At 42.6% G+C, this 27,834-nt stretch overlaps 1 protein-coding gene across 1 annotated transcript in view; it reads left to right on the top strand.

The window, feature by feature from the left end:
* The first annotated feature begins 9,607 nt into the window (after positions 1 to 9,607).
* Positions 9,608 to 27,834, top strand: part of LOC108700091 (protein ATP1B4-like) — a 31,403-nt gene continuing 13,176 nt past the window's right edge. Inside the window, 4 exon segments of the mRNA XM_041574923.1 lie at positions 9,608 to 10,297; positions 15,638 to 15,730; positions 15,732 to 15,798; positions 26,746 to 26,850. Coding sequence (XP_041430857.1) covers positions 15,644 to 15,730; positions 15,732 to 15,798; positions 26,746 to 26,850 — 259 coding nt within the window. The 5' untranslated portion in view covers positions 9,608 to 10,297; positions 15,638 to 15,643.

Genomic DNA, 27,834 nt, shown 5'->3' with positions numbered 1-27,834 from the left:
GAGACCTGATTTTGTTATCCACAAAAAATATCAGACTTAAGGTTCCTTCACTCAAGTTGGGCCCAGGTTTATTGGTCCATATCCTGAAATAATCAATCCTTCCTCTGTTCGTCTCCAATTACCTGATAATTTTAAAATATCTAATTCTTTTCATGTTTCCCTTTTGAAACCAGCCTCACAGGTTCGTCCACAATCCTTTCCTCCCCCAGTGTTTGTAGAAGGTCAGCCCGAATTGGTAGTCCAAGAACTCCTTGATTCTTGCCATGTGTGGGGTAAGTTGCAATATCTTGTACAGTGGAAGGGTTATGGCCCTGAGGAGAATTCTTGGGTTCCTGTTTGTGACATTAGGAACCTCAGGAACCAATTTCATCTCAAGTTTCCTGAGAAACCTGGGGGTCCGGAGGCCCCTCCTCGAGGAGGGGGTAATGTAATAACTTACCCTTGTGGGGGTCGGCGGGGACGCCGCAGTGATGCTGTCGCGTGACGTCAGCGCACATGGCGCCAAATTCAAACAGGATTTAAAGGAGCTTCTGTGCTGTGTTCTTTGCCTGTTATAGGTAATCTCCTTGCAATTTCCTGGTGCTTCTGTGCTAATATAGCTTCTGTTATTCTGTGATTTGACTACCTGTTGTGACCCCTGCCTGCTTCTGACGATCCTGACTTCTGAAATCCTGACCCTGCCTGGTAATGGACTCCTCTATTCCGTATTCTGTCTGATTGATCTCCTTGCCTGTTTGAGTCCGCTTGTACTCTGCCTGCCCCGATCTGGCCTGATCTGACATCGCTTTCTGTCTACGCCTTGTACTGCGACCTTCTGCCCAAAAGACTTCTGTTTTACCATTGTGCCCCTTTGCTTGTTCAGAACCCTTCACGTTGCACCTCTCTTATTAAGACCTGGCGGCATCCAATTAGCTGAGGGCTTCACCCGAGGTGAAAGAGGCGGCTATTAAAGGTGGAAGCAAGAGCCGAGAACAGGGTGCTTAGCATCGGTTCTAAATTTAGGGTGCCAACCGTGACACCTGTGTTTGAATGGCTTCTCCTATGGCTGAACTGCACCTTGTATATAAACTATAGTAGTCTTTCTGAAGCAAACACACCAATTTTACCAGTGCAGGGCAACAGCATATTTTATTCTTATTGCTTTAAAACACTTTCATTCCTTTAAGGTGGTCTGGGGGAAAGGGTGGCACTGGGTGTGCATGATGTGAAAAGATGGCCCTGAGAGGAACAGAGAAGACTGTAGAGCAGGGGTCCCCAACCATTTTTAACCTGTGCGCCACATGTAATGTGAAAAAAGTCAAAGAGCAACAAGCATGAAAAAAGTACCTGGAGATGCTAAATAAGGGCTGTAATTGGCTATTTAGTAGCCCCTATATGGACTGCCAGCCAATAGGAGGCTCTACATGGCAGTACACCTGTTTTTTATGCAATTAAAACTTGCCTCCAAGCCAGGAATTCAAAAATAAGCACCTGCTTTGAGGCCACTGGGATTGGTGAGCCACTGGTTGCGGATCACTGCTGTAGAGAGTGTGTGTGTGTAATCTTTACGGTATATATACTTATATACAGAAGGAACAAGACAATAGAAAGGATCAAAGATGTGTAATGAGACAGATTCAGGACTGTATAAGCCCCCCCCCAACTGCCTTTGGGGCTGCAACCTGAATGGGGTTGATATCAAAGCCACATATCTTTGTTACTGATCTGTATGGAGAGCTTTCCCCAAGATACTTCAGATATAAGGAACTTAATTGCTGAACCATTAACAAATAAAATGGTACAAATGATCTGTGTGCACACAATACCGCTCTGATCCTGACCAATTCATGTACTATGAATATTGGTCAGTTTGTGGATCAAGCACCATGTTGGCCAGTGCATGGTGTATTGGCAGATGAGCAAGTGAAGAGGTTTTGTTTCTGCAGGTCCTCTTCACATCCTGCTGTTTGATGAGATGTGCCTTTTGCGCAGTCAGAACAAATGAGAGGCAGTTATACCATGTGTGTGTGTTCTCCATATGCTGTCTGTCAATTCAGCTTACAAGCCAATCAGCGAAGAGAATAGGGCCAGTGTATGGATGAGCCAGTTGCACATCACTCACAGACACAATGGAGCTCTGTACTTCATGCCTGCCTGTTATGTACAGGACTTCAGAGCACATTGCATCCACAGGCACTCCTGCTAAGGTGCTGACCCCCACCCTGTGATAAAAACAAACACTTCAGTGACCCAGATGTTATCTTATCTATCACTGTGTATGTCCAGTAGGCAGGGTGGGGTTTACCTAATCATTGGGGCTGTCCACAAGTCTTAGGCTGGTGGCACACGGTAAGATTCCAGTCGCCCAGCGTCAAATCTCCTCTTCTGCGGGCAACTAATCTTCCTGAAATGCTTTCCCGCTGGCAAGAATATGAATCGCCGGCGGGATGGCTTGCTTTGGTTTTCCGAAGTCGCCCGAAGTTTCCTCGTGAGGCAACTTGGGGCGACTTTGGAAAACAAAGCAATACAAGTGCCATTCTGCCGAAAATTTACATTCTTGCTGGCGGGATGGCATTTGGGGAGATTAGTCGCCCAAAGAAAAGGAGTTTTGTGGCTGGGCGACTAATCTCCATGGAATCTTACCATCTGCCACCACGCTTAAGTACAAGCAGCAAGGTCTGCAGAAAAATTTGAATCCAATGCTTCAATGTCTTGGCTGAGTTCCATTCCGTCCTACCCAAAGGAACCTGGTGAGTATCACTTTTATAAAAACTGTTATTTTTGTCCTCTCTTGTCATGGTGGCCACCTCTTGAGATCCCTGCCTGGGAAGTAAGGTGCAGAACCTCCTTTTCCATGCATAGAGCAGGGCTACAGAATAGTCTTTTAAGAGATATTAAGTTTATATATCAATATTGATATTTAACGTTGTGTTCATTACAATTGTCTCTGTGATTGATTTGCCCTTGGCACACCATGTACAATGCTAGTGTAGTGTCTATTTGCTTAGTTTTAGTCCATAGAGAACATAATGTCAGACTGAATAATGGGTGGCTCTAGTACTGTGGTTCCAGAATTTCTGCAAACAGTTGAACATCAAACCTCTTGCAGTGATATTTGCTAAGTCAGAGCTGGCTGATTATCAAGCCTTTAATCAATATTCTTGCCAAATGGCAAGTCTTAAATCATTAATAATACTGGACAAATAAAAATATTTATGGGTGTGTCAGAAGCTGACAAAGTGAGTACAGAGCCAGGAATTAGTTTTAGTACCAGTGGCGCTGTAAATGCAGCTGTCACCTCCTTTTCATCAAAGGCTAGGAGTAGTAATGCAAGCAAATGTTGCCTCTTTCAGTAATTGCTTTCAACATTATAACTGAACTACACCAATCATAACTAATTGATAGATATTGTTTACTGGACTGCCCATGTGTTTTTAATCTGACACACGGACACAGCTCTGCATGAATTTCCAGAGAGAAGGCACTTTGATCCCAATAGAAAAATAAGAAAAATTACTGCACTAAATGTATCTAAAAACCTAAGATACAAAAAATAATACATTCATATCTTATAAGGTATCTCTCTCAGACAAGAAACGGTTTCTAATGTCAGTTGTTCTAGTTGCCACCACTTACGGTACTCTCTAAATAATGGGGTCTTTTCATTGGACTAACATACAAATGCTCCTCACTTTTGGCACCTTTGAGGAGGTGTTATCAACCCAGTGCAAAACATACTGTACAAACACAGTGACTAGGCATCTAAAACAGATCAAATTAATTTGCCCAATAAAATGCATTTCCCATTGCAGTTCGTTAAAAGGAACGTCTAATTAAAAAATGTATCTTTTTTGCATAATGATAGAAAATGTTATTATAAGCAATTTTCCATTATGCATGAAAAAAGAAAATACCCCATGATTTAAAAATGTATCTGTAAATGTATTAAATGCAGTGTCTTTTTATCTCTTACCATTATATCCCCTTTTTCCCCTGACTACTCATTCCTTCGAAGCAACTTATTTTGTTCATATTGTGGATCAGGACCAGAATATATAGCTGGCCAGACCCAGGCAGATTCAGACCTTCAGATGGAGTCAGCAGCTTATCTGCCCATGTATAGATAGATATCTGCCCAAAAATCAGCCCATTATCTTTTGGGCAGGTTTAAAAATTCCAACTGTCAGGGGCACATTGGCTTGTGACAAATGTCATTTTCATCTGTTTCTCTAAAGCAGTTTTGCCTGGTTTAGTTGAGTTCACTGTGCAAAATCTTCTCAAACTTGTTTTTTATTGTCGTTTTTGTTTGAATCAAATCCATTAATACATAAAATTCTTCAGAAAGAGATTGTACATTAAACATCAGCTGACATTAAGGAAGTGTAATAAAGGTTCTTGTACACAATGTATTATCAATGATATCTAATGCCGTAAAGTTACAAGAGAAAGACTGGTTACAGTTAGCCATCTGTAATATACAATAAACAATTGAATAAATTTTCCCAATAAACTATGCCTACTGTTGTTTCTCAGTAAGGGGGGGAGTTGAAAGTGGAAAAAGGGGGGGGAAGGGTGAGGGGGAGCCGGGACCCAGTAAAGTTGTAAGGGTTATCTATTGTGTGTGGTCGCTCTGGTTTAGTAGTGAAGGAATATGATCAGTTAACCACGGGGACCATATCTTTTCAAATTTGTTTGGACAACCACTGTTAAAATAGGTTAGTCGATAAAGGGGGATTGAGCTGTTTACTAATTCTATCCATTGCTTTTTTGTTGGAGGTTGGTCAGACTTCCATTTTAGGGCTATCAACCTTTTCGCTTGTATAAGTAAAAAACATATCAATGTCCTTTCCGCCACAGAAGGAGCAGTGTCTACAGTTTGGTTGAGGATAAAAAGGGTTATGTCCATTGGTATAATAAGCGCTAGGAGGGAACTAATCTCCTGTGCAATCCTACTCCAGAATCTTTGGATTTGTGGACACTGCCACACCATATGGATAAAACCAGCCAGGGAGCCTTGACATTTTGGGCATATATCTGGGATAGAAGGTTTAATAAGTAGTCTATGTGGGGTCAGATAAGTTCTATGGAGGTATCTAATTTGGATCATTCTGTCTTTCGAGCTAATTAATGCAGAGTTATACGTTTCAAGTATTTCTTGCCACATTTCAGGGGTTAAGAGAGGGACATCTACCTTTCATTTCTTGTAAAGTTTATCTAAGACTGGTTCTTTGGGTTTATTCAGGATAGAGTAGAATTGAGAGACTGGTTTTAGTAAGGTAGGGCTAAAAATTAAGGTCTCCAGTTTCCTGGGGGTGGTGTCCACTTTGTCTCTGCCTAGTTGAGATTGGAGAGCATGTCTCAGTTGGAGAAAATGGAAGAGCATCTTATTGGGTAAGTCAAAGGTGTCTTTAAGGGCGGTAAAGGTAGGTATTTCACCCTGTACTAAAACATGACCTATGTACTTAATCCTGTAGTCTGCCCAGACTTTGGGGTCTGGTACTGTCAAGAGGTGAGGGAGGTTATGGTTATGCCATAGGGGTGTATAACTGGACACGTGGGTGTCACCACTGGGAAAGTGGAGCATTGCTGATTTCCAGTTGTACACAGTTGCTTTCACTAGGGGAGATATTGTAATCTGTGTTTTGGTCCCTCTATACAGCAAATGGGCTTCATAGGAGGTAGCAACTTGAGCTTCCAGTGTTGTGACAGCAATGTCGGGGGATGGCGATGTCCATCTCCAGACTGTAACTAGTTTGGTAGCTAAATAGTAATAGAACATATTTGGCGCAGCCAGGCCCCCTTTGTCAGACGGGTGTTGTAGTGTCGTTAATGTAGTTCTAGGGGAGGATGCGCCCCAGTACATGGTATTTAATAATGATTTTAGTTTACGGAAACTTTGTTTAGGGACCAGAATAGGGGCCTGTAGAAATAAGTATGTGAATTTGGGTAAAAGAGCCATTTTAAAAAGATTTATGCGACCCAGGAGGCTCCAATTCCTAGTTTCTTTTCTAGCAATGAGAGTAAGGGGTTAAGGTTAAGATCAGCAAATTGGTTTAAATCCCTGTGAATGAGGACCCCTAAATATTTAAAAGTGGAGGCCCATGGAAGAGCTGCCTTATACCTTCCTTCGTCAAGTTGGAAGGTATCAATTGGGAAAATTATGGATTTCCCCCAATTTATAGTTAATCCAGAGTATTCCATGTGTCTATTAATTAAATGTAGAGCTGCGTCCAGGGCATTATAGGGGTTTTCTAAAAAAAAGTATGCCTTTAAAACGTCCCACATGTTTTGGAGGCTAGTAAAATGTAGATTTATTTCTATGTGAGTTTTGAGATCTTCCTCTATTGGTTTAGTTATGCGCTCCTGCTGTAACCAAAAACTATTAAGTCTCCAGATCCTATCAGAGGGCCGGGGGCTCACTTCTATGGTTAATAGGAGGGGAGAATGATCAGAAATGCCTCCCGAGAGAATTTCTTTTTGTTGTTTGGGTAAGTATCTCAGAGGAGCCCAAGGCTTAATCTATGCGAGACATGGTATCATGGGAAGCTGGAAAACACATATATTTTTTAACCCCAGGGTGTTTTTCCCTCCACAGGTCAAGGAGGCCAAAGGTGGAGGCCCAGTTAGGGAGTGTCATAGAAGGGTTGGCTCTCTGGTACAACCTATCCTCCTGTTCAGACATTACAGCATTAAAATCACCTAGGAGTATAATCGGGTTAAGGGGTAGCATCAAAATTTTGTCCATAACCAGAGACAGCAGAGCCCCAGTAAAGGGGGGAGGTGAATACAGATTGACCACAATATAACTTTTGTTATTCAATGAACATGACAGAGATAGCCTTAATAAGAGTAAACATACATTGTTTGGAAACAAGAATAGAAACACCTCTGGCGTATGTGGAATATGTGAAAGTATGATCCCAGCCACGGTTTTCGTAGAGATCTAAGTTTGTTTCCATCCAGGTGTGTTTCATGGAGTAAGATCAAGTGAGGTTTGACCCGCCTTATTAGTTTAAACACCAAACCTCGTTTTATGGGGTTACCCAAACCTCTTACATTCCAAGAAAGTAATTTTACCTCAGCCATGGTCCTCGGGTAAGGTGGTAAGTATAAAGGATGACATGATACTGAACAAGATCATAAGAAGTTCCTGTCTGTCAGAGCTTGTGTTCCGGCTTGCTGTAGGTATAAAACTTGTTAGGAAACAAAGGGAGAAAGAAAGAACAGTGCATGTGTCCATTTTCAGTAGAAATTTTGAAACCCGGCCCACCCTACCTGCTTGTTCCCAACTTAAGCAGGTGTTGACCCTATAACAAAAAAACATGGTAAACTTTAAGAGGGTGGGAATCAAAGAGTGCTAGCCTCAGTTCCTTGATTCCAGGGCTCTGGTGTAGGAGCTCGATTCAGATGTAGTCTGACATAGCACTCAACCCGGGAAGGTCAGTAGGACCTTTGCAGGGAGATGATAGGCACATCCATTACATGCCACTTCAGGTTTCCGGAATTGCTTGAGTGGAGGATCTGGGCTCAGCCGGTGGGGAAGATGAGAGGCTGGAGGATTCCAGCCTTTTCAGTGTCTCCTCTGGTGACGTGAATAAATACGCTCTATCATCTTTTACTATGCGCAATCGTGCTGGGAAGGACATAGAGTATGGGAGTTGCAATTTTCTGAGCTTTTCCTTTATGGCTGTAAACTTAAGCCTTTGGATGCGGACTTCCATAGAAAAATCCGGGAAGATCGATACACGTTGATTTTCAAACTGTATGGGTCCCAGGGTTCTTGCCAGTTGCAGGATCTTGTCTCGGTCCCTGTAGTTGAGTAGGCGGGCTACAATTGGGCGAGGTCGAGAGCCTGGTGGCGGGGCCTTCCCAGGTACCCTATGCGCCCTTTCCAGTACAAAGCTGTGTGAGAAAGTGTCTTTCCCAAATGTATGCAATAACCAGTTTTCCAGAAAGAGTTCCATTTGGCGCCCCTCTGCCCTTTCAGGTATGTCCACAACTCTGATGTTGTTGCGCCTAAGCCTGTTCTCCAAATCGTCAGTTTTGGCTTGCAGGGCTGCTATGTCGTGTGAGTGTGAGGTTGTGTTCTGTCCTCTAACTCTCTGAGATGCGTCTTTCTGCTTCCTGTGTGCGCTCTCTCAGTTTTTGCACGTCTTGTTTCATAATATTAAAGTCCATTTTAATTGCATTAAGTCTGTTAAGGACAGTGGCATGGTTAGCGTGGAGTAATTGGATAACTTCCCCCAGGGTTGGTTCAGGATTGACCGTTGTGGAGGGAGGGGGGTTATCCCTTAAGGAGTCAGCCATATTGTGACTCGTGGCATCAGGGTTAGTGGCCTGTTCCTGGTCCGTATAAGTTAATGGGTAACGGCTGAATTTCCCCAATGTTTTTGCCGCAGTGGCGCTCACCTTGGTGATGCGGGAGCTGCTGATTTCCCCACCTGCGTCTCCCTCTGGTGCTGCAGATTTAGCATCGCCATTTTGCGAGGGCCTATGCTGCGGATCAGTTCCTTTACCGCGTGTCTGTGCAGGCTTGTTTTTGCCCATTGTGAGGAGTTGTGCGGCAGTACTGCGTGTCCCTCACGTGGTGGAGGAAGGATTGTCGGTCCTGTGCAGGTATTTTAGGGTTTATTTCAGGATATGTGCCCGGAGCTCAGCGCCGTGCGTCTCACTCCATTAGCCGTTGTCCACACCCCTCACTGTGCAAAATCTTAATTGTTCATTCTCATCACATAAAAGTCATATCAGAAAACTATGATCTTTTTATGCACATGCCTGAAGATGGCACTTTTGAGACACTTACAGTTCCCAGTAGCATTCTGCAGGTGTTATAGGTACTGCTACTATAGGTACCTTTCTTGCTACTATACCTGCTATCTTACAACCACAGTCCCTTCCCAGAGGCTATTATCCCACTGCTACTATAGACACCATTTTTCCTTACTATACCTGCTATCCCAAAGCCACAGTGCCTTCCCAGAGATCCTACTGCTACTATAGGCACCATCTCTCCCTACTATACCTGCTATCCAACAGCCACAGTCCCTTCCCAGAGACTATTATCCCACTGTTACTATAGGCACCATCTCTCCCTCCCATACCTGCTATCCCACAGCCACAGTCCCTTCCCAGAGACTATTATCCCACTGTTACTATAGGCACAATCTCTCCCTCCCATACCTGCTATCCCACAGCCACAGTCCCTTCCCAGAGACTATTATCCCACTGCTACTATTGGCACCATCTCTCCCTACTATACCTGCTATCCCACAGCTACAGTCCCTTCCCAGAGACTATTATCCCACTGTTACTAGAGGCACCATCTCTCCCTACTATACCTGCTATCCAACAGCCATAGTCCCTTCCCAGAGACTATTTTCCCACTGTTACTATAGGCTCCAGTCCCTACCATACCTGCTATCCAACAGCCACAGTCCCTTCCCAGAGACTATTATCCCACTGCTACTATAGGCACCATCTCTCCCTACTATACCTGCTATCCCACAACCACAGTCCCTTCACAAAAACTATTATCTCCACTGTTACTATAGACAGCATCTCTCTCTACTGTACCTGCTATCCAACAACTACAGTTCCTTCCCAGAGACTATTATCCCCACTGCTACTATAGGTACCTCTCTCCCTACTATACCTGCTATCTAACAATAAGCTATTAGATGCACTGCTGCTACAGTATATACTTTGCTGCCTGCACAAGTGTAGTCAAAGTGCATTATTTGTTTTAATATTATCATACCTATCATTTACTTACAATGTGCCTACATACTGTATTATGCAGCTCTTTACAAAGGTTACACGTCATTCACATCATTCTTCCTACCATGGGAAGAGCCCAGGGCAATCCACTGAATGTGTGACAGATTCATTATGTCATTATGTCATTCCCAGTTGCGTGTAACCAGTTTTGCATTTGTTTGAAAATTCAAACCAATCTAGCCTTCATACAACAACATCCAAGCATATCAAGTCTCAGTAGGGTCTATCTGAGAAGAATTAATATTTTTTTTTTTAAATGGCCGGATCCAAAGAGATAAAAATAGTGTCACTCTTGCAAGAGGCTGCCAGCTTGGGACTGGGTGACTGACAGCCACATCTTGCCTGTTTTTCAGATTAGAAGTCTGTTAGGTGAGCTGATCTCTATTCAAGAGAACGCTGGATGAGATCCCTTCATTAACCTTTCCTAAGTGACATTTACATTGAAGCACCAAAGAGCTATGAGATAACCCTTCATACTGGCAATCTTTTTGGTTTGGAAATTTGAAATATCACTCTAGAGAGTTTCCCACATACAAGGAAGGTAAGCAGCTGTCTCACCATGTTTCAGTTTCAAATTCTTCTTGGAGCCTTTAATGTATTACAGCAATTAAAAAGTCACCGTATCAGATATTTAATATGAATTAATTTGATTTTATTATTTTAAGATTAATTAAAATAATTTGTATCATATTTGGGGGATGACTGTACAGTTATAATTAATATATTTATATATTAGAGTAGATTTTAAATCTGTATCTAATTATGCTCACATTATGTTCCTTCCTTTTATAAGGCAACCTCCATCAATATCTATGGATGACTTGGGGAATGGGGTGATAAAAATGTGCCTACAGGTGGAATGTAAGGATAAAATAAGTATTAATATGTGGCAAAACACTGCAGGGTGTGGCAATTAGTCAGTAAATAGAAGTTAAAGCAGCTTTTATGCATACACAGAATTGTGTTTTATTCTGTGCAAAGTCTGTTTTGTAAAACAAAAAACAAGCTCAGTACAGGTACTGTTTACGGAACGCTACCTCCCTTAGACTCTGTTGTAATCATATTGTCAGGCAACCAATTCTATAAGTAATGAGGAAATGTCACCTAGACTTATAAGATAAAGTAATCAAATAAAGTTTATTCACATACGTAGACCACACACATACGACACAAGTTATGCATAAGCATTCCAAAACACCCCCTTCCTGAGCCTCTATTTATACCCCTGGAAAGGGGATTTCCAAGAGTCTCTGTGCCAACCAATCTGTGTCCATCATCCTTTTTTACATTATCCTTGTTCTCTGACCCAACCTTTGGATTCTTCCAGGTTGTCTGCTTTTAGATGATAATCTGGGGGTATATTTATCAAAGAGTGAAGTTAGAGATCGCCATAGTCCTCGAGAGTAAAATTCCACCACTCTCCATTAATGTCTATGGGATTTTGAAAGGTGTATTTATCAAAGGATGAACTTCCACTTTCACCCTTTGATAAATACTCTTTTAAAAATCCCATGGAAATGAATGGAGAGTGGTGGAATCTCACTCTTGATTTGCAATTTATGGGGAGGCCAAGATTTATAAGGGGCCGATTCACTAACTTCGAGTGAAGGATTCGAAGTTAAAAAACTTCGAATTCCGAAGTTTTTTTTGGGCTACTTCGACCATCGAATGGGCTACTTCGACCTTCGACTACGACTTCAAATCGAAGGATTCGAAGTAAAAATCGTTCGACTATTCGACCATTCGATAGTCGAAGTACTGTCTCTTTAAAAAAAACTTCGACCCCCTAGTTCGCCATCTAAAAGCTACCGAAGTCAATGTTAACCTATGGGGAAGGTCCCCATAGGCTTAGCTAACTTTTTTTGATCGAAGGATATTCCTTCGATCGTTGGATTTAAATCCTTCGAATCATTCGATTTGAAGGATTTAATCGTTCGTTCGAAGGAATTATCCTATCTGCGCTAAATCCTTCGACTTCGATATTCGAAGGATTTTAATTCCTAGTTGAATATCGAGGGTTAATTAACCCTCGATATTCGACCCTTAGTGAATTGGCCCCCAAGTATTCATTTTGATGATAAGTGATGATAAGTTACTCAGCAAGAACACTGCAACCCACAACTCTTTAATATAACATATGTTCACAGTTATATTGTAAACAACTAGGCCTGTATCCTGTCATTCTATAAACATTAAATTTAATTTAATTGCCAAACGAGCGGATGTTATAGTGTATGGCCACCTTAAGTTATAAGTAATCCTCATTGGAAGCAGTAGAATCCTATTTGGTTTAATTAATTGTAGGGACCTATAGGATATCCTATCCCTATAGAGTTAATCCCCTACCTTTTGTATGTAGTTCTCTTTTCCCTTGTTATTGGGCCAAGCCCTTGTAACTGGTAAAGTGTAACAACCACACCTATTGGACAAAGAGTGTAATGACACTCCCCTGCCACACTGCTATATAGTGCTGTGCAGGGAGTATCCTCTTCCTCTTTGGCTCCTGGTGCTGCTGCTAGGTGAATCTCCACTGAGCCTGGGATCACCATAGGCCCCAGTAAGCATTTACCCCAGAGGGACCTGACACCTTTGGTGCTAAGTCGGGGACCAGGTAACCCCGTGAACGAGGACCAGCTAAAATAGTAAGATACTGTTATAGTTCTCTCTAGGAGAGAAAGACAGAGAGGTGTAGCAGAAAGAGCAGCTGTCGCTCCAACGAGGATTGTAGTAGGGAGTAGCTTCCCACAAGGCCTGTTTGCCTTTAGAGCAGGGAACTCAGTTGATAGGCATCTAGGTGAGCAAAGGACTACCTGTACCCTACCTGATAGATCCCGATCCCCTCACTGGCAACGTCGGTTGAACTGGGAATTGATGTACACCTATCTGCAATATCTTTTGGGAGTCGCACCTGTTTGACTGTGAACCTTGTACTGTCCAAAGTGATTCCACCTGCTGTGTCCTCAGTATATTTGTTAGTAAACCTGTGGTCATTTGCCTCTGGCATAATAAATCTTTTGCTCCTGTTTTACCTTTTTAAAGAACCTCCTGGCGTCCATTATTCTATTTGCACTTAAATGCCTGTGAGTTGTAGTTCAACTACAGTTTAAAGGGGAAGCTTCCATTTGGCGAAGGCTCTGCCCTGGGTGAAGATTCGCAATGTAACCCATGCTCACTACCTAGCTGGTCCACCCTTAACTTCTAATTGGCAGATTAGGCCAAGAAAGTGTTACATAATGTTTGAATTCTTTTTTAGCAGACGTAAGGTATGATGATCCAAATTACTGAAAGATCCCTTAACTCAAAAACTCAAGGTTCCAAGCATTCTGGATAACAAGTCCCGTACATGTATACAGAATGTCTCTCAATAGAAAGCACATTCATATTGGCCACCTGATGTTGGTCTCGTAGTTTCATTTGTCATACTAGTCCTGTAACCATTACTCTTTTTTTCTTTTTGTTTTTTTTTGCAAACATGCAGAAAACAATGGCTGCCATTCTGTGTTCAGTGAGCACAGTTTGTTTTTTTAATGTATAACCACCAGAGCTTAATGAACTAAATCATTTGTAGCTATTGTATCTGTAACCAAAAAAATTATTTTATTTATACATGACTATGCCTATAAATATTTTGTTTTCTTATTTTTTGTTCACCCCCAAAGCATGGCAACAACTTTGCTCATTACAGGACCATAGCTTTGCTCGCATAAATTTTAGTTGTATGAGGCTAAGGAAAACCATTACTGGCCACTCTGTAGTTGGTCTCATCCAGGCCCTGACTGGCAATCTGTGGATTGTGGCCAATGTCGGAAGGGCTGTTGTAAGATGCCATAGACAGTCACTATTTAGTGGGCTGGGGGCTGTTTGAGCCTCTGTGTACTTGCCAGGCAATGACAGGGGCTATTTGAATCCCAGCCCAGACATGGGAACATTCCTTGCTAGCTTTTTGTAAGGACGAGTTTCCCAAACTCTAGTGTAAAATATCTGATGCACATTGGTTTTATCAGGCTAGCATTTTGTCAAGGTTTATTATTGGTTATCTTGGTTACTCCTTGGTGGATGAAATGGACATTTTTGTCTAAATGCCATTGTTACTTAATTGCTTCTTACCACCCAAAGTCCTCCAATTGTGCTATAAGGTTTATAGTACAATAGGAAGTGTCTTTAAGGTTTTTTAACGATTGTGGCGGTCGGTTTCCCCTTGGTATAATAATATCAAAGATACATACTGTATCTGTTACCAGGGGCATCTTTTTCCATCCCTGGTAAAGTCCTGTCTAAGGAAAGTTTCACACCTAGGCATAAAATGTTTACTTTGAGTTAAATTTTAGTATGATATAGAGAGTGATAGTCTGATACAATTTGCACTGGGTTTTAATTTTTTATTATTTGTGGTTATTTAGCTTTTTATTCAGCAGCCCTCTAGTCTACATTAGTCAATTACCCTAGCAACCAAGTATAGATTTGAATAATTTGAATTTGATTAGGAAAGGGCCTGTATAGAAAGATGAGAAATAAAAAGTAGCAATAACAATACAATTGTAGCCTTACAGAACATTATTTTTTTAGATGGGTTCAGTGACCCAAATAATTCATAAACTATAAAAAATAAATAATGAAGAACAAGTGAAAAGTTTCTTAGAATTGGCTATTTTATAACATATTAAAAGTTAACTTAAAGGTGAACCACCCCTTTAAGTGCCTATAATTAACACAGAGGAAAAAGATGTGCAAGTTTGCTGAAGGATGATGCCTATTTACCTGCATACAATATACAGTATCCATCAAGTGTCATGCAGATTGTTTAATGTCTGCACACTTAAGCGTTGTCCCTTCCCTACTACTGGCAAATTGTATAAGGTGTCCACAGTATGGCATGAATAGCAATAGTGAGTTCCGGTAGGGTATCATCGCTTTCTTGGACATACTCCCAGAACATATCCGTCTCTTATCGCTTGTGCGGCATTTTGCAATACAAAATATATTTATTTGCCTCATATTTGACAAAGAATGGAACCTTATTCCGCTAGGAGAAAGGACGAGTTAGTCATTTATTAGTGCTTTCATGTTGTTCTACTGTATATCACAAAGAAAAATTATTTGTAAAATGTTACAGGGACTCCTGAAATTAGCTGTAACACATGCTCTATATCTATAACACATCTAAATTCCAGCTGAGGTCACATTGCTGTTTGTTGAGACTAGCTGAGGGTTCACTTGGCACCTTGCCCTATGGTCCAAATCTGATAATGGTCCAACTGTGTGGAAAGCCTGGAAGTACCATGTAGCCTTTTCATGGCAGGGCTTGTGTACTATTATTTATCACACATCTTGATGGGTCTCCGGTGCACAACTATTGTTTAATTTTATTTTGGAAAGATTTCCCACAGAAACATCCCCAAATGTATATTCACTGTCAAAACAGTATTCAGTCTAGCAAATGTAAGTTATAGGGTATATTGAGAGATCCACTAAATAACATGGGCAATATATATGAGAAAATATGTTAAAGTATAGGAAAGTATAGGAAACAAAAACTACTCTGTAGGTCCCACCTGATGAATCTCAGATGAATATAGGTAGTTAGGCACAAGTTCCAATAACCAGCTGGACAGACTGAAGTAACTGTATTCTATTTTCAATGTACATTTGAAGAAGAAGAAGAAGAATCAATACTGAAATAGCCAGGTCCTGGCCTGAGAGGATTGCAGCAAAAGCCATCAAGCAATAAGCCTTAGGATTCCAACCATATGCAGTTCAGCTGCAATAGCTAGTAGGTCTTATTAGCTAAACTGGAAAACAACACTAGGGATGACAGCTAGGAGACTAACTACCTCAGGAATCCTACCTCAGTTGAAGACATGCTTTGTGGTTGATATTTCAGGATAGTATGAGTGATGGGAGGCAACATCATCCAGAGGAAGCTGGGGAAAGAAGGCAAGTAGAACAGAAGAAGACTTGGGGGGGAATGGCTTCAGGAAATTAAGATTTTCATCTGGAATCCAGAGAAAAAATAAGTACTGGGAAGAGACAAAAAAAGCTGGGGTAAGTTGTCATGGTAAAGCTGTTTCATACAGAGAGAATGGTGTCCTATGCTAGTCATGCTCTATGTATTACATCTAATGCTACTACACTCCATAGAATGGGCACTTTAATGACAGAAATGGTTTTAATGGGAAAACTGGACATGATTATTTTGGTTTTATATCTGCCCGATGTCCAGGTGCACAGCTTTCAACAGCAGGTGAGCTTGCAGCACATTCATGTTTCTAGGAAATGCTTTATAGATAGTGGTATAAAAGGCAGTTAAAAGCGTTGAGTTTACATTATATATGTAGATCCAAATACATACTATATTTCCCTTTTTTAAAATATACTAATTCCCAACAGTTTTCTGCTATTTGTCTTTAAGAAAGAACTTTCAAAATTCCCAGCTGAAAATTCTGTCCTTTTTTAGCTACAATACTAGTCATGTTATATTTAGTGGTAGGCCTGCTAATTTTTTACTAGTTATGTGATTATTTGGCCATTTGGAAAATAACCGGAGATGATGGGAGAGTCTAGAAAGTGAGCCCCATATTTTGGGGCTACCCCTCTTGGGTAGCATAGAACAGTGGCAGGAGGGGCTCAAGCTGAAGGCTAATTTGGGTCAGAAATAGGGTATAAGGGCTTGTTTGCTCAACTGGAGAAACCTGAAGGCCCAACTTTTACTGTACAGTGTGCAGGAATGTTGAATAATGGCTACACTAAGGCTTTCCTATATCATTAACATTTTTATTAACTAAGGAGGCTTGAAATGAAAAGTTCTGACATTAGTCAGATAGCATCACAAGAGTGTAACCTATGACTCATTAGATTTCCATATTGTGAGTTCTCATATCTGGGGCATCTACCAACTCTGGTCTGAGTGCAGGTGAATAGGATAGGGAAACAGAACCAGAAACAGCCCTGGAAAGTTGTGAACTAGATGGATGCTATAAGTTTAATAATATTGTAAACTAACAATGTAATTTCTCTTCTGTTTTCCAGCCCTGATTTTACTGTTTTATTTTATACTGTATTGCTTTCTTGCCGGGCTGTTTGCTCTCTGTTTGTATGGCTTGCTAGCCACAATCAGCCCTTGAGCTAATATATTGCTATATCCAAAGCAAATTGAGGCATGTAATTGATTTAAGAATATAATAGAAAAATGTCCCCTCATTCCCTTCAATTAAAGGGAAAGTATACCCCCTTTTGTACACTAACTCATTCAATTGAGTTTTCCTAGTACCTAAACACTATGGGGCAGATGTATTAAGGGTCAAATATCGACGGTTAATTAACCCTTGATATTCGACTGGCGAATTAAAATCCTTTCGACTTTGAATATCAAAGTCGAAGGATTTTGCGCAATTCGTTCGATCGAACGATCGAAGGAATATTCGTTCGGTCGATTTTAATCCATCGATCGAAGGATTATCCTTTGATCAAAAAAAGATAGCCAAGCCTATGGGGACCTTCCCCATAGGCTAACATTGACTTCGGTAGCTTTTAGGTGGCGAACTAGGGGGTCGAAGTTTTTTCTTAAAGAGACAGTACTTCGACTATCGAATGGTCGAATAGTCGAACAATTTTAAGTTCGAATCGTTCGATTCGAAGTCATAGTCGAAGGTCGAAGTAGCCCATTCGATGGTCGAAGTAGCCAAAAAAACACTTTGAAATTCGAAGTATTTTTTCTTCTATTCCTTCACTCGAACTTAGTGAATGGGCCCCTAAATGACATTTTTTTACAGACATACCTGATTTCACAGATTGAAAGAAACCATGATACTTTGTCTGTCCTTACAGGGACCAATTCACATTTCCTTTAGGCTCACAGCTTCATGTAACCCCTCCCTGACTGTAAAGTGATTGATTCTGGAACTTGAAATCCTTCTGCTTTTCATAGTGGGTGGAGCACAGATTCTCTACAAAGCATAGAGACTTAATCCAAGAATCCATCATTTCACAATGGAACAAGGTGGGGAATAGGGTTGCATTACGCTGTACACCTTGGGGGGTTGGGAACAGGCCCGGAACTGCCAATCTCTGGGTTCTGGCAAATGCCAGAGGAGCTGCTATAAGGTGCCATAGAAAGTTAGTATTTAGTGGGCTGTGAGGGCTGTTTGGGCCTCTATGTGGGCTGATTGGGCCTCTGTGTACCTGAAATGCCAGGGCCTATTTTAATTCTCAGTCCGGACCTGGTTGGGAAATACTTCTTGCCATAATGTCTGTTTAAAAAAAATACATTTATATTTATTAATGGAAGCTCAGATAATGCACCCTTTCTACAAAAGCCCTAAGTGCTTGTAAAAAAAAGAGGAGGGGTATTATATTCCATATCATCATCATCATTTATTTATATAGCGCTGTCAAGATACGCAGTGCTTTACTGCAGTTATTGCAAACAGGGAATAAATGGTGGATAACAAACAAGGATTACAGAGTACAATAGGGTTAGAAGGACCTAGAGATTGAGACATTAGGATTATATAAACACTTTGTCATTTTTGATACAGCAATGATTAATTAATGTACATCGAATAAGCCTCTTTAAACAGATGGGTCTTTAAGGAGCGCTTGAAAGTTTGGAAAGCAGAAGAAAGTCTGACAGCTTGTGGCAGAGAGTTCCAGAGAAAAGCAGAAGCCCGAGAGAATTCTTGTAGACGAGAATGGGCAGAAGTGATCAGAGGAGAAGTGAGGCGAAGATCAGAAGCAGAGCGTAGGTTTCGTGAAGGAGTGTATTTGGAGATTAGAGATGAAATATAGGGAGGGGTTTCATTATTAAGGGCCTTGAATGTGAGTGTAAGTAATTTGAATTTGATTCTAGAAGAGATTGGGAGCCAGTGAAGGGACATGCATATGGGAGCAGCTGATGTTGAGCGGCGAGCTAGATGAATGAGTCTACGTTTAGAACAGATTGGAGTTGTGAAAGGTGACTTGTTGGAATACCTGTGAGGAGTAAGTTGCAGTAATCAAGGCGGGAGATGATATGAGACTGAATCAGTGTTTTAGTTGATTCTGAACTGAGATATGGTCGTATTCGAGCAATGTTGCGCAGTTGAATACGGCAAGATTTTGCAAGTGTTTGAATGTGTGGTGAAAAAGACAGATGTGAGTCTAAGATAACTCCTAGGCAGCGTGCCTGTGTGGTGGAATGAAAGGTGGTGGTGTTTATGGTGAGTGATATCTGAGGGACTGGGGAAGATATTGGAGGAAATATAATGAGTTCTGTTTTTGAAAGGTTCAGTTTCAGGTGGCGCTGTGACATCCAGGAGGAGACAGCAGAGAGACAGTCTGTGACTTGGGAAAGGACAGAATTAGAAAGATCAGGAGTAGACAAGTAGAGTTGGGTGTCATCAGCATAAAGGTGATACTGAAGTCCAAATGACTGAATAAGTTTTCCTAGTGAAGTACTTTGGTGAGTGCAGTTTCAGTCGAGTGTGATGGGCAGAAGCCAGATTGCAAGGGGTCGAGGAGGGAGTTGTGAGTAGGGATGTCGCGGACTGTTCGCCCGCGAACTAATTCGCGCGAACATCGACTGTTCGCGTCCGCCGAATGTTCGCGAACGTCACGCGACGTTCGCCAATTTGGGTTCGCCTTAGCTGCCGCTTATTTTTGACCTCTCACCCCAGACCAGCAGATACATGGAAGCCAATCAGGAAGCTCTCCCTCCTGGACCACCCCCACACCCCCTGGACCACTCCCCTTCCATATATAAACTGAAGCCCTGCAGCGTTTTTTCATTCTGCCTGTGTGTGCTTGGAAGAGCTAGTGTAGGGAGAGAGCTGTTGAGTGATTTGAGGGACAGTTGATAGTAACTTTGCTGGCTAGTAATCTACTTGATACTGCTCTGTATTGTAGGGACAGAACTCTGCAGGGATTTGAGGGACATTTTAGGTTAGGTAGCTTTGCTGGCTAGTAATCTACCTTCTACTGCAGTGCTCTGTATGTAGCTGCTGTGGGCAGCTGTCCTGCTGCTGATCTCTCATCTGCTGATTGCTGCCTGTAACCCAATAGTCCTTGTAAGGACTGCTTTTATTTTCTTTTTTGTTTTTTTACTTTGCTACTATAAGAGCCCAGTGCTATTAGTCTAGCTGTGTTGGGGAGTGGGACTGGTGTGCTGCTCCTAGTAGTTCAGCACCAACCAGAGTAAATTTTTTTTTTAATATATATATATATTTTTTTATTATATTGAGTGACGTTTTCCAAGTAGCAATAATATATTCCGTATCCACTGCTGTAGTGTATACGTTGACCTTGCAGACATTGTTTGCCCAGTGTGTTCTTCAAACAACTGCCGCCTAGCTGTGTGAGCTTTTTCACATTCTGTCTAAATATCAATAATAATACCGTCTCCAGAAACACCACCTGAGTGACGTTTTTCAAGCAGCAATAATATATTCCGTATCCACTGCTGTAGTGTATACGTTGACCTTGCAGACATTGTTTGCCCAGTGTGTTCTTCAAACAACTGCCACCTAGCTGTGTGAGCTTGTTCACATTCTGTCTAAATATCAATAATAATACCGTCTCCAGAAACACCACCTGAGTGACGTTTTCCAAGCAGCAATAATATATTCCGTATCCATTGCTGTAGTGTATACGTTGACCTTGCAGACATTGTTTGCCCAGTGTGTTCTTCAAACAACTGCCGCCTAGCTGTGTGAGCTTGTTCACATTCTGTCTAAATATCAATAATAATACCGTCTCCAGAAACACCACCTGAGTGACGTTTTCCAAGCAGCAATAATATATTCCGTATCCACTGCTGTAGTGTATACGTTGACCTTGCAGACATTGTTTGCCCAGTGTGTTCTTCAAACAACTGCCGCCTAGCTGTGTGAGCTTTTTCACATTCTGTCTAAATATCAATAATAATACCGTCTCCAGAAACACCACCTGAGTGACATTTTTCAAGCAGCAATAATATATTCCGTATCCACTGCTGTAGTGTATACGTTGACCTTGCAGACATTGTTTGCCCAGTGTGTTCTTCAAACAACTGCCGCCTAGCTGTGTGAGCTTTTTCACATTCTGTCTAAATATCAATAATAATACCGTCTCCAGAAACACCACCTGAGTTGTTGTTGTTGTTTTAAAAAAAATGCCAGGCAAAGGCAGGCCGCCACGCAGAGGCACTAGGGGCCGTGCTGCTATGCTATCCTGTGGCCCTAGGAAATTGCCCAGTTTTACAAAGGCAATTACCCTGTACTCCCAAAATGCTGAAGAGGTAGTTGACTGGCTTACACAGCACACCCCATCCTCTACCGTTTCTAACTTTGCCACAACATCCTCATCCTCCTCTGCTATGGGCACCCCACGTAACACTTCCTCCACCACCGGCGCCCCTTCTTCACTGGAGTCAGAGGAGTTATTTACACATGAGTTTCTTGAACTGAGTGATGCGCAACCATTATTGGCAGAAGAAGATGAAGGAGATGAGGACGTTACACCAGATATAATTCTGGCAGACAACACAACAGAGATGGACATAATGAGTGATGAGGAGGTCCCCGCTGCTGCTTCCTTCTGTGAGCTGTTAGAAGAAATTGATGCATCTGAGGAGAATGATGATGAGGAGATTGATGTTTTGTGGGTGCCCAGTAGAAGAGAGCAAGAGGAGGATAGTTCAGATGGAGAGACGGAGAGTCAGAGAGGCAGGAGGAGAATAAGACTTAGAAGAAGCAGGGAGGACAGCTCGCAGGGAACAGTAGGGCAACAACATGTATCGGCACCTGTGGTCAGCCGGCCAACGCAACCGCCATTGCCGCCAACTTCTACTGTTACCGCCAGATTGCCAGCTTCAAAAAGCTCAGCAGTGTGGGATTTTTTAATGTGTGTGCCTCTGACAAAAGCGTTGTAATTTGCAATGAGTGCAGTCAGAAACTGAGTCTTGGGAAGCCCAACACCCACATAGGTACAACTTCTATGCGAAGGCACATGAACGGCAAGCACAAAGCACTATGGGAGCAACACCTCAAAGGCAGCAGACAAACTAAAAGCCACCCTCCTTCTGGTCCAGCATCTTACTGCTCTACCTCTGCTGTCCTTGACCCGTCTGAACCACCCTCCACTCCGCCTTCCACCTTGACCACCAGTTCCCAGTCATCTGCCCCCAGCCAAGTTTCTGTGAGGGCCATGTTTGAGCGTAAGAAGCTAATGTCTGCGAGTCACCCCCTTGCCCGGCGTCTGACAGCTGGCTTGTCTGCACTCTTAGCCCGCCAGCTTTTACCATACCAGCTGGTGGACTCTGAGGCCTTCCGCAAATTTGTAGCAATTGGGACACCGCAGTGGAAGGTACCCAGCCGCAATTTTTTCTCCAAGAAGGGAATACCACACCTGTACCCCCATGTGCAGAGCCAAGTCACCGCATCTCTGTCACTTAGTTTTGGGGCAAAGGTCCATATGACTACTGACGCATGGTCCTCCAAGCATGGTCAGGGCAGGTATGTCACCTACAGTGGAGTTGGTGTCACCACCACGGATTGCACGCGGTTCTGCCACCACCTCTACTCCTCCTTCGCTCTCTACCTCGTCTTCTTCCTCTGCTTCCTCCTCCTCTGCTGCTGGGTCCTCCTCCTCCACACCTGTGCACCCCCAGCTCCCCCTAGGCTATTCGACGTGCCAGGTACGCCGTTGTCATGCTGTCTTGGGGATGACGTGCCTGGAAAGCAGAAACCATACCGGATCTGTACTCCTGTCATCTCTGCAGTCACAGGCCGATCGGTGGCTGACCCCACACCAACTGAAGATCGGAAAAGTGGTGTGTGACAACGGAAGCAATCTGTTGGCAGCACTGAGACTGGGCAATTTAACACATGTGCCCTGCATGGCACATGTTCTGAACTTAATAGTCCAACGTTTTGTCTCGAAGTACCCAGGATTCCAGGACATTCTCAGGCAGTCCAGGAAGGTGTCGGCCCATTTCAGACGTTCCTACACAGCCATGGCACGCCTTGCTGACATTCAGCAGCGGTACAACATGCCAGTCAGGCGTTTAATTTGCGACAGCCAGACTCGCTGGAATTCAACGCTCCTCATGTTGGAACGTCTGCTGCAACAACAAAGAGCCGTCAATGAATACCTGTTTGAACTGGGTGGTAGGACTGGATCTGCAGAGCTGGGGATTTTTTTCCCCCGTTACTGGGTGCTTATGCGCGATGCCTGCAGGCTCATGCGCCCTTTTGAAGAGGTTACAAACATGGTCAGTCGCACCGAAGGCACCATCAGCGACCTAATACCCTTTGCTTTCTTCCTGGAGCGTGCCGTGCGACGAGTGACAGATGAGGCTGTAGACCAGCGTGACGAGGAGCAGGAAGTGCACGATTTCTGGTCGGAATCACCAGAACGAGCCCAGGCACCTGCTGCAACGCAGGGAGAGGTGTCAGAAGTGGAGTCAGAGGAGGAAGGTGGCTTTGTGGAGGAGGAGGACCAACAGGAGCAGGCTTCCCAGGGGGCTTGTGGTGACCTTTTGGGGACCCCTGGTCTTGTACGTGACTGGGGGGAGGAGACCGTGGATGATATAGTCCTTGATAACGAGGAAGCGGAGATGGATACCTCTGCATCCAACCTTGTGAGAATGGGGTCTTTCATGCTGTCATGCCTGTTGAAGGACCCCCGTATCAAGAGGCTTAAGGAGAAGGACCTGTACTGGGTCGCAACGCTACTAGACCCTCGTACAAGCATAAAGTGGCAGAAATGTTACCAACGTACCACAAGTCCGAAAGGATGCTGCATTTACAAACCAGCCTGCAAAACATGTTGTACAATGCTTTTAAGGGTGATGTCACTTCAGGAACTCATCAACATTCCAGGGGCAGAGGTGCCAGTAATCCTGCCACGAGCGCACCTGCAAGGACAATGCACTTTGGCCACTCTGTAACGTCAGACATGCAAAGGTTTTTCAGTCCAAGGCAGCGCCAGAACCCTTCGGGATCCACCCTCAAAGAACGCCTCGACCGGCAGGTAGCGGACTACCTGGCATTAACTGCAGATATCGACACTCTGAGGAGCGATGAACCCCTGGACTACTGGGTGCGCAGGCTTGATCTGTGGCCAGAGCTGTCACAATTTGCCATGAACCTCTTGTCTTGCCCCGCCTCAAGTGTCCTCTCAGAAAGGACCTTCAGTGCAGCAGGAGGGATTGTAACTGAGAAGAGAACTCGCCTAGGTCACAAAAGTGTGGATTACCTGACCTTTATTAAAATGAACAAGGCATGGATCTCGGAGGGTTACTGCACGCCGGAAGACTTGTTCTGACTCCCCATGCAGCTGTCCTTCTCTGCACGCCGCATGACTCCACACACAGCTGTCCTTTAGCGTCCTCCTCCCTCCGCCACTGTTACAAACTAGGGTGCAAACCCTACTGGTTTCATTTCAATCAAAACTTTTTGGACAGGTAAATCCTGAGTTTTTCTGGCCTCTGTGCTTCAGTGGCTGTGACAAAAAAAATTCATATTTTCAGCATTTATATGGCATATTTTTTCTGGCCTCTGTGCTTCAGTGGCTGCGACAAAAAAAATTTATATTTTTAGCATTCATATGGCATATTTTTTCTGGCCTCTGTGCTTCAGTGGCTGCGACAAAAAAAATTCATATTTTTAGCATTCATATGGCAAATTTTTTCTGGCCTCTGTGCTTCAGTGGCTGCGACAAAAAAAATTCATATTTTCAGCATTTATATGGCATATTTTTTCTGGCCTCTGTGCTTCAGTGGCTGCGACAAAAAAAATTCATATTTTCAGCATTTATATGGCATATTTTTTCTGGCCTCTGTGCTTCAGTGGCTGCGACAAAAAAAATTCATATTCTTAGCATTCATATGGCATATTTTTTCTGGCCTCTGTGCTTCAGTGGCTGCGACAAAAAAAAATCATATTTTCAGCATTTATATGGCATATTTTTTCTGGCCTCTGTGCTTCAGTGGCTGCGACCAAAAAAAATTCATATTTTCAGCATTTATATGGCATATTTTTTCTGGCCTCTGTGCTTCAGTGGCTGCGACCAAAAAAAATTCATATTTTCAGCATTTATATGGCATATTTTTTCTGGCCTCTGTGCTTCAGTGGCTGCGACCAAAAAAATTCATATTTTCAGCATTTATATGGCATATTTTTTCTGGCCTCTGTGCTTCAGTGGCTGCGACAAAAAAAATTCATATTTTCAGCATTTATATGGCATATTTTTTCTGGCCTCTGTGCTTCAGTGGCTGCGACAAAAAAAAATCATATTTTCAGCATTATATGGCATATTTTTTCTGGCCTCTGTGCTTCAGTGGCTGCGACAAATTTTTTTTATATTTTTAGCATTCATATGGCATATTTTTTCTGTCCTCTGTGCTTCAGTGGCTGCGACAAAAAAAACATAATTTTTCAGGAAAGTACACATGCCTAATTTTTCAGGGTTCTGCAACAGTGGCAAAATCGCATCTTTTATGGTCACCGCAGGTGATCAATAAAGTAGACCAAAACTGGGCCCACACTGCAGAATCAGTGTTTTTTGGTTCACTTCACTGTACATTGAATTACCTCTGCCTGACCGTGCACGTGCGCACAAGCACGGTGACTGCTAAACACACCACTACAGAAATATTGCCACCAACAGGACGAACATCCTGGAGGTGACAAGCAACTAGTAATTAAAAACTATTATTTGCTCACTTGACGGTATCATTCATGAAAGCTCTTTGCGTTTTTTTGCGTTGCAGTAAGCGCCGCGTTTTGTCTTTGCGTGTGAACAGGCTGTAACCTTTACACTACTTGATTGGCATGTAGACGCCGGACGTTTTAAAGCAGTTTATTACACAAGTTTAGAAATGTAGTGTGATTTCTGCCCTTTACAGCACAAAACGCAGCGCTGTGTCAACAATGTATTTTTCAGATACATTTTTGCCCTTGATCCCCCTCTGGCATGCCACTGTCCAGGTCGTTGCACCCTTTAAACAACTTTAAAATCATTTTTCTGGCCAGAAATGTCTTTTCTAGCTTTTAAAATTCGCCTTCCCATTGAAGTCTATGGGGTTCGCGACGTTTGACGCAAGTTCGCGAATATGTTCGCGAACATTTTTTCCGACGTTCGCTACATCCCTAGTTGTGAGTGAGATGCTGGATCAGGCATTTGTAAACAAGCCTTTCCAGTAATTTGGATGCAAATGGAAGAAGGGAGACCGGTCGATAGTTAGTGGGAGAGCTGGGATCAAGGGAAGGTTTTTTGAGGATAGGAGTGATTAGTGCTTGTTTGTATAATGATGGAAAGGTACCAGTAGAGAGTGAAAGATTAAATAAGTGGGTAAGTGCAGGAGAGAGTGTATCAGAGATTGGGTGGAGGAGGCGAGAGGGTATGGGGTCGAGGGAACAGGTCGTGGGTTTTGAGCAGGCTAGAAGTTTGCTAACTTCATCTAGAGTTGCAGGGGTGAAGGAGTGCAAAGTAGATGTGAGTAGACTGCACGTTGGTCTGAGATTGTTGTTGGACGGTATGCTCAGCCTAATGAGATCGATTTTTTCATTAAAGAAATGAGCAAGGTCTTGGGCAGTAACATTAATAGGTGGAGGAGGGCATAGGAGTGAGTTAAATGTGGCAAACAGCTGCTGCGGTTTTGAGGACATTGTAGATATTAGATAAGAGAAGTATTGTTCTTTGGCTAATGATAGAGCTCAGTTATAGCAGGAGAGCATGAATTTGAAGTGGATGAAGTCAGGATCAGTTGTGACTTTCTCCACCGTCGCTCAGCTGATCTACTACATCTTCTGAGGTACAGTGTTACACTAGTGTGCCGTATATATATATATATATATATATATATATATATATATATATATATATATATATTGTAAGAAGTCGACACCCAGGCAGTTCTAACTACACTATCAGTTACATAACAAGACGATGCTGTGTAATTTGTTATAATAAGGTAGGATGATAAAAAAAAACAAGGTTAATGCAGTAAATAATGTGCGTGTGCTTTTTTTCCAGGTTTAACAATAAGGCCACAAGTGAATGCTTTTTATTTTTCATTCAATCCATCTGATAGAAGCACCTGGTCATCACATGCAGAGAATCTAAACACATTTCTTGAAGGTATGCTTTTATCTGTTTTTCTTTTGTTTGTTTCAATATTTTTTTATTGCAAATATTTTCCGTTCACATCTTATAACATCATTTCTATTTTTACAATTTCAAATCCATATAACGTTACATATCTCCAATAAACACAATATATGTTGACAAAGTCATTAAGGGGCAGATTCACTAAGATCCGAAGTTGTGCCGGCGATAGCTTCGCCACACTCTGCCACACTTCGCCAGGCGTAGTTTCGCCAGCGCTACGCAAATTCACTAAAATGTGAAGTTGCGCTCATAGAGGCGAACGGTAGCGAAGTTGCACTAGCGTTAATTCGTCAAGCAAACCGAAGTTACGCTAGTGATGCCTAATTTGCATACGGCGCCAAGTTAAAGTACAATGGACGTATATGTAGCACCAAATACATTACACTACACAAGCCTGGTAAAGCTTCATAAAATAAAATAGAGTTGTTATTTTGCCCTATACATGTGCCCACTGTATAGTTTAGGTGCCATATATTAGGAAATGTAGGGGGGAGAGAGGGTACCCCCAAAAAAATGAACGATCTTTTTCAGCCTATCACCCTTAAAAAAGGAAAAGACGCCAGCGTTTTTTGGGACTTAGAAAAAATTTCGAAGCAAGCCCTATCTACTCTATTGCACTTCGCCTGGAAGGCAAGTCTGGCACAAGAGGTAACGTTCAGTAAAATGCGCAAGTTAGTGAATTAGCGTAGTTACGTCCCATTCGCCATAGTGCAACTTCGCCTGGCGTAAGGGTGCGAAGTAGTGCTAGAGTAGGTCCACTTTGCTAGCGAATTTACGCCAGCGCCCGTTAGTGAATTGGCGAAGTTACAAAATGACGTCACGCTGGCGAATTTGCGCCAGCGCTCGTCACTTCGCCCTTTAGTGAATCCGCCCCTAATTCTTTTTATGAGTCTTATAAGATGCAGGTATTTCACATAACAATTTATACAAAATTGTATAACGTAGGAATTAAGG

This window comes from Xenopus laevis, chromosome 8S (genome assembly GCF_017654675.1).
Source record: "Xenopus laevis strain J_2021 chromosome 8S, Xenopus_laevis_v10.1, whole genome shotgun sequence".
NCBI classification, from domain to species: Eukaryota; Metazoa; Chordata; class Amphibia; order Anura; family Pipidae; genus Xenopus; species Xenopus laevis.
Note: the sequence above shows the minus strand (reverse complement) of the source record. Positions and strands in the feature narration are given on the sequence as shown.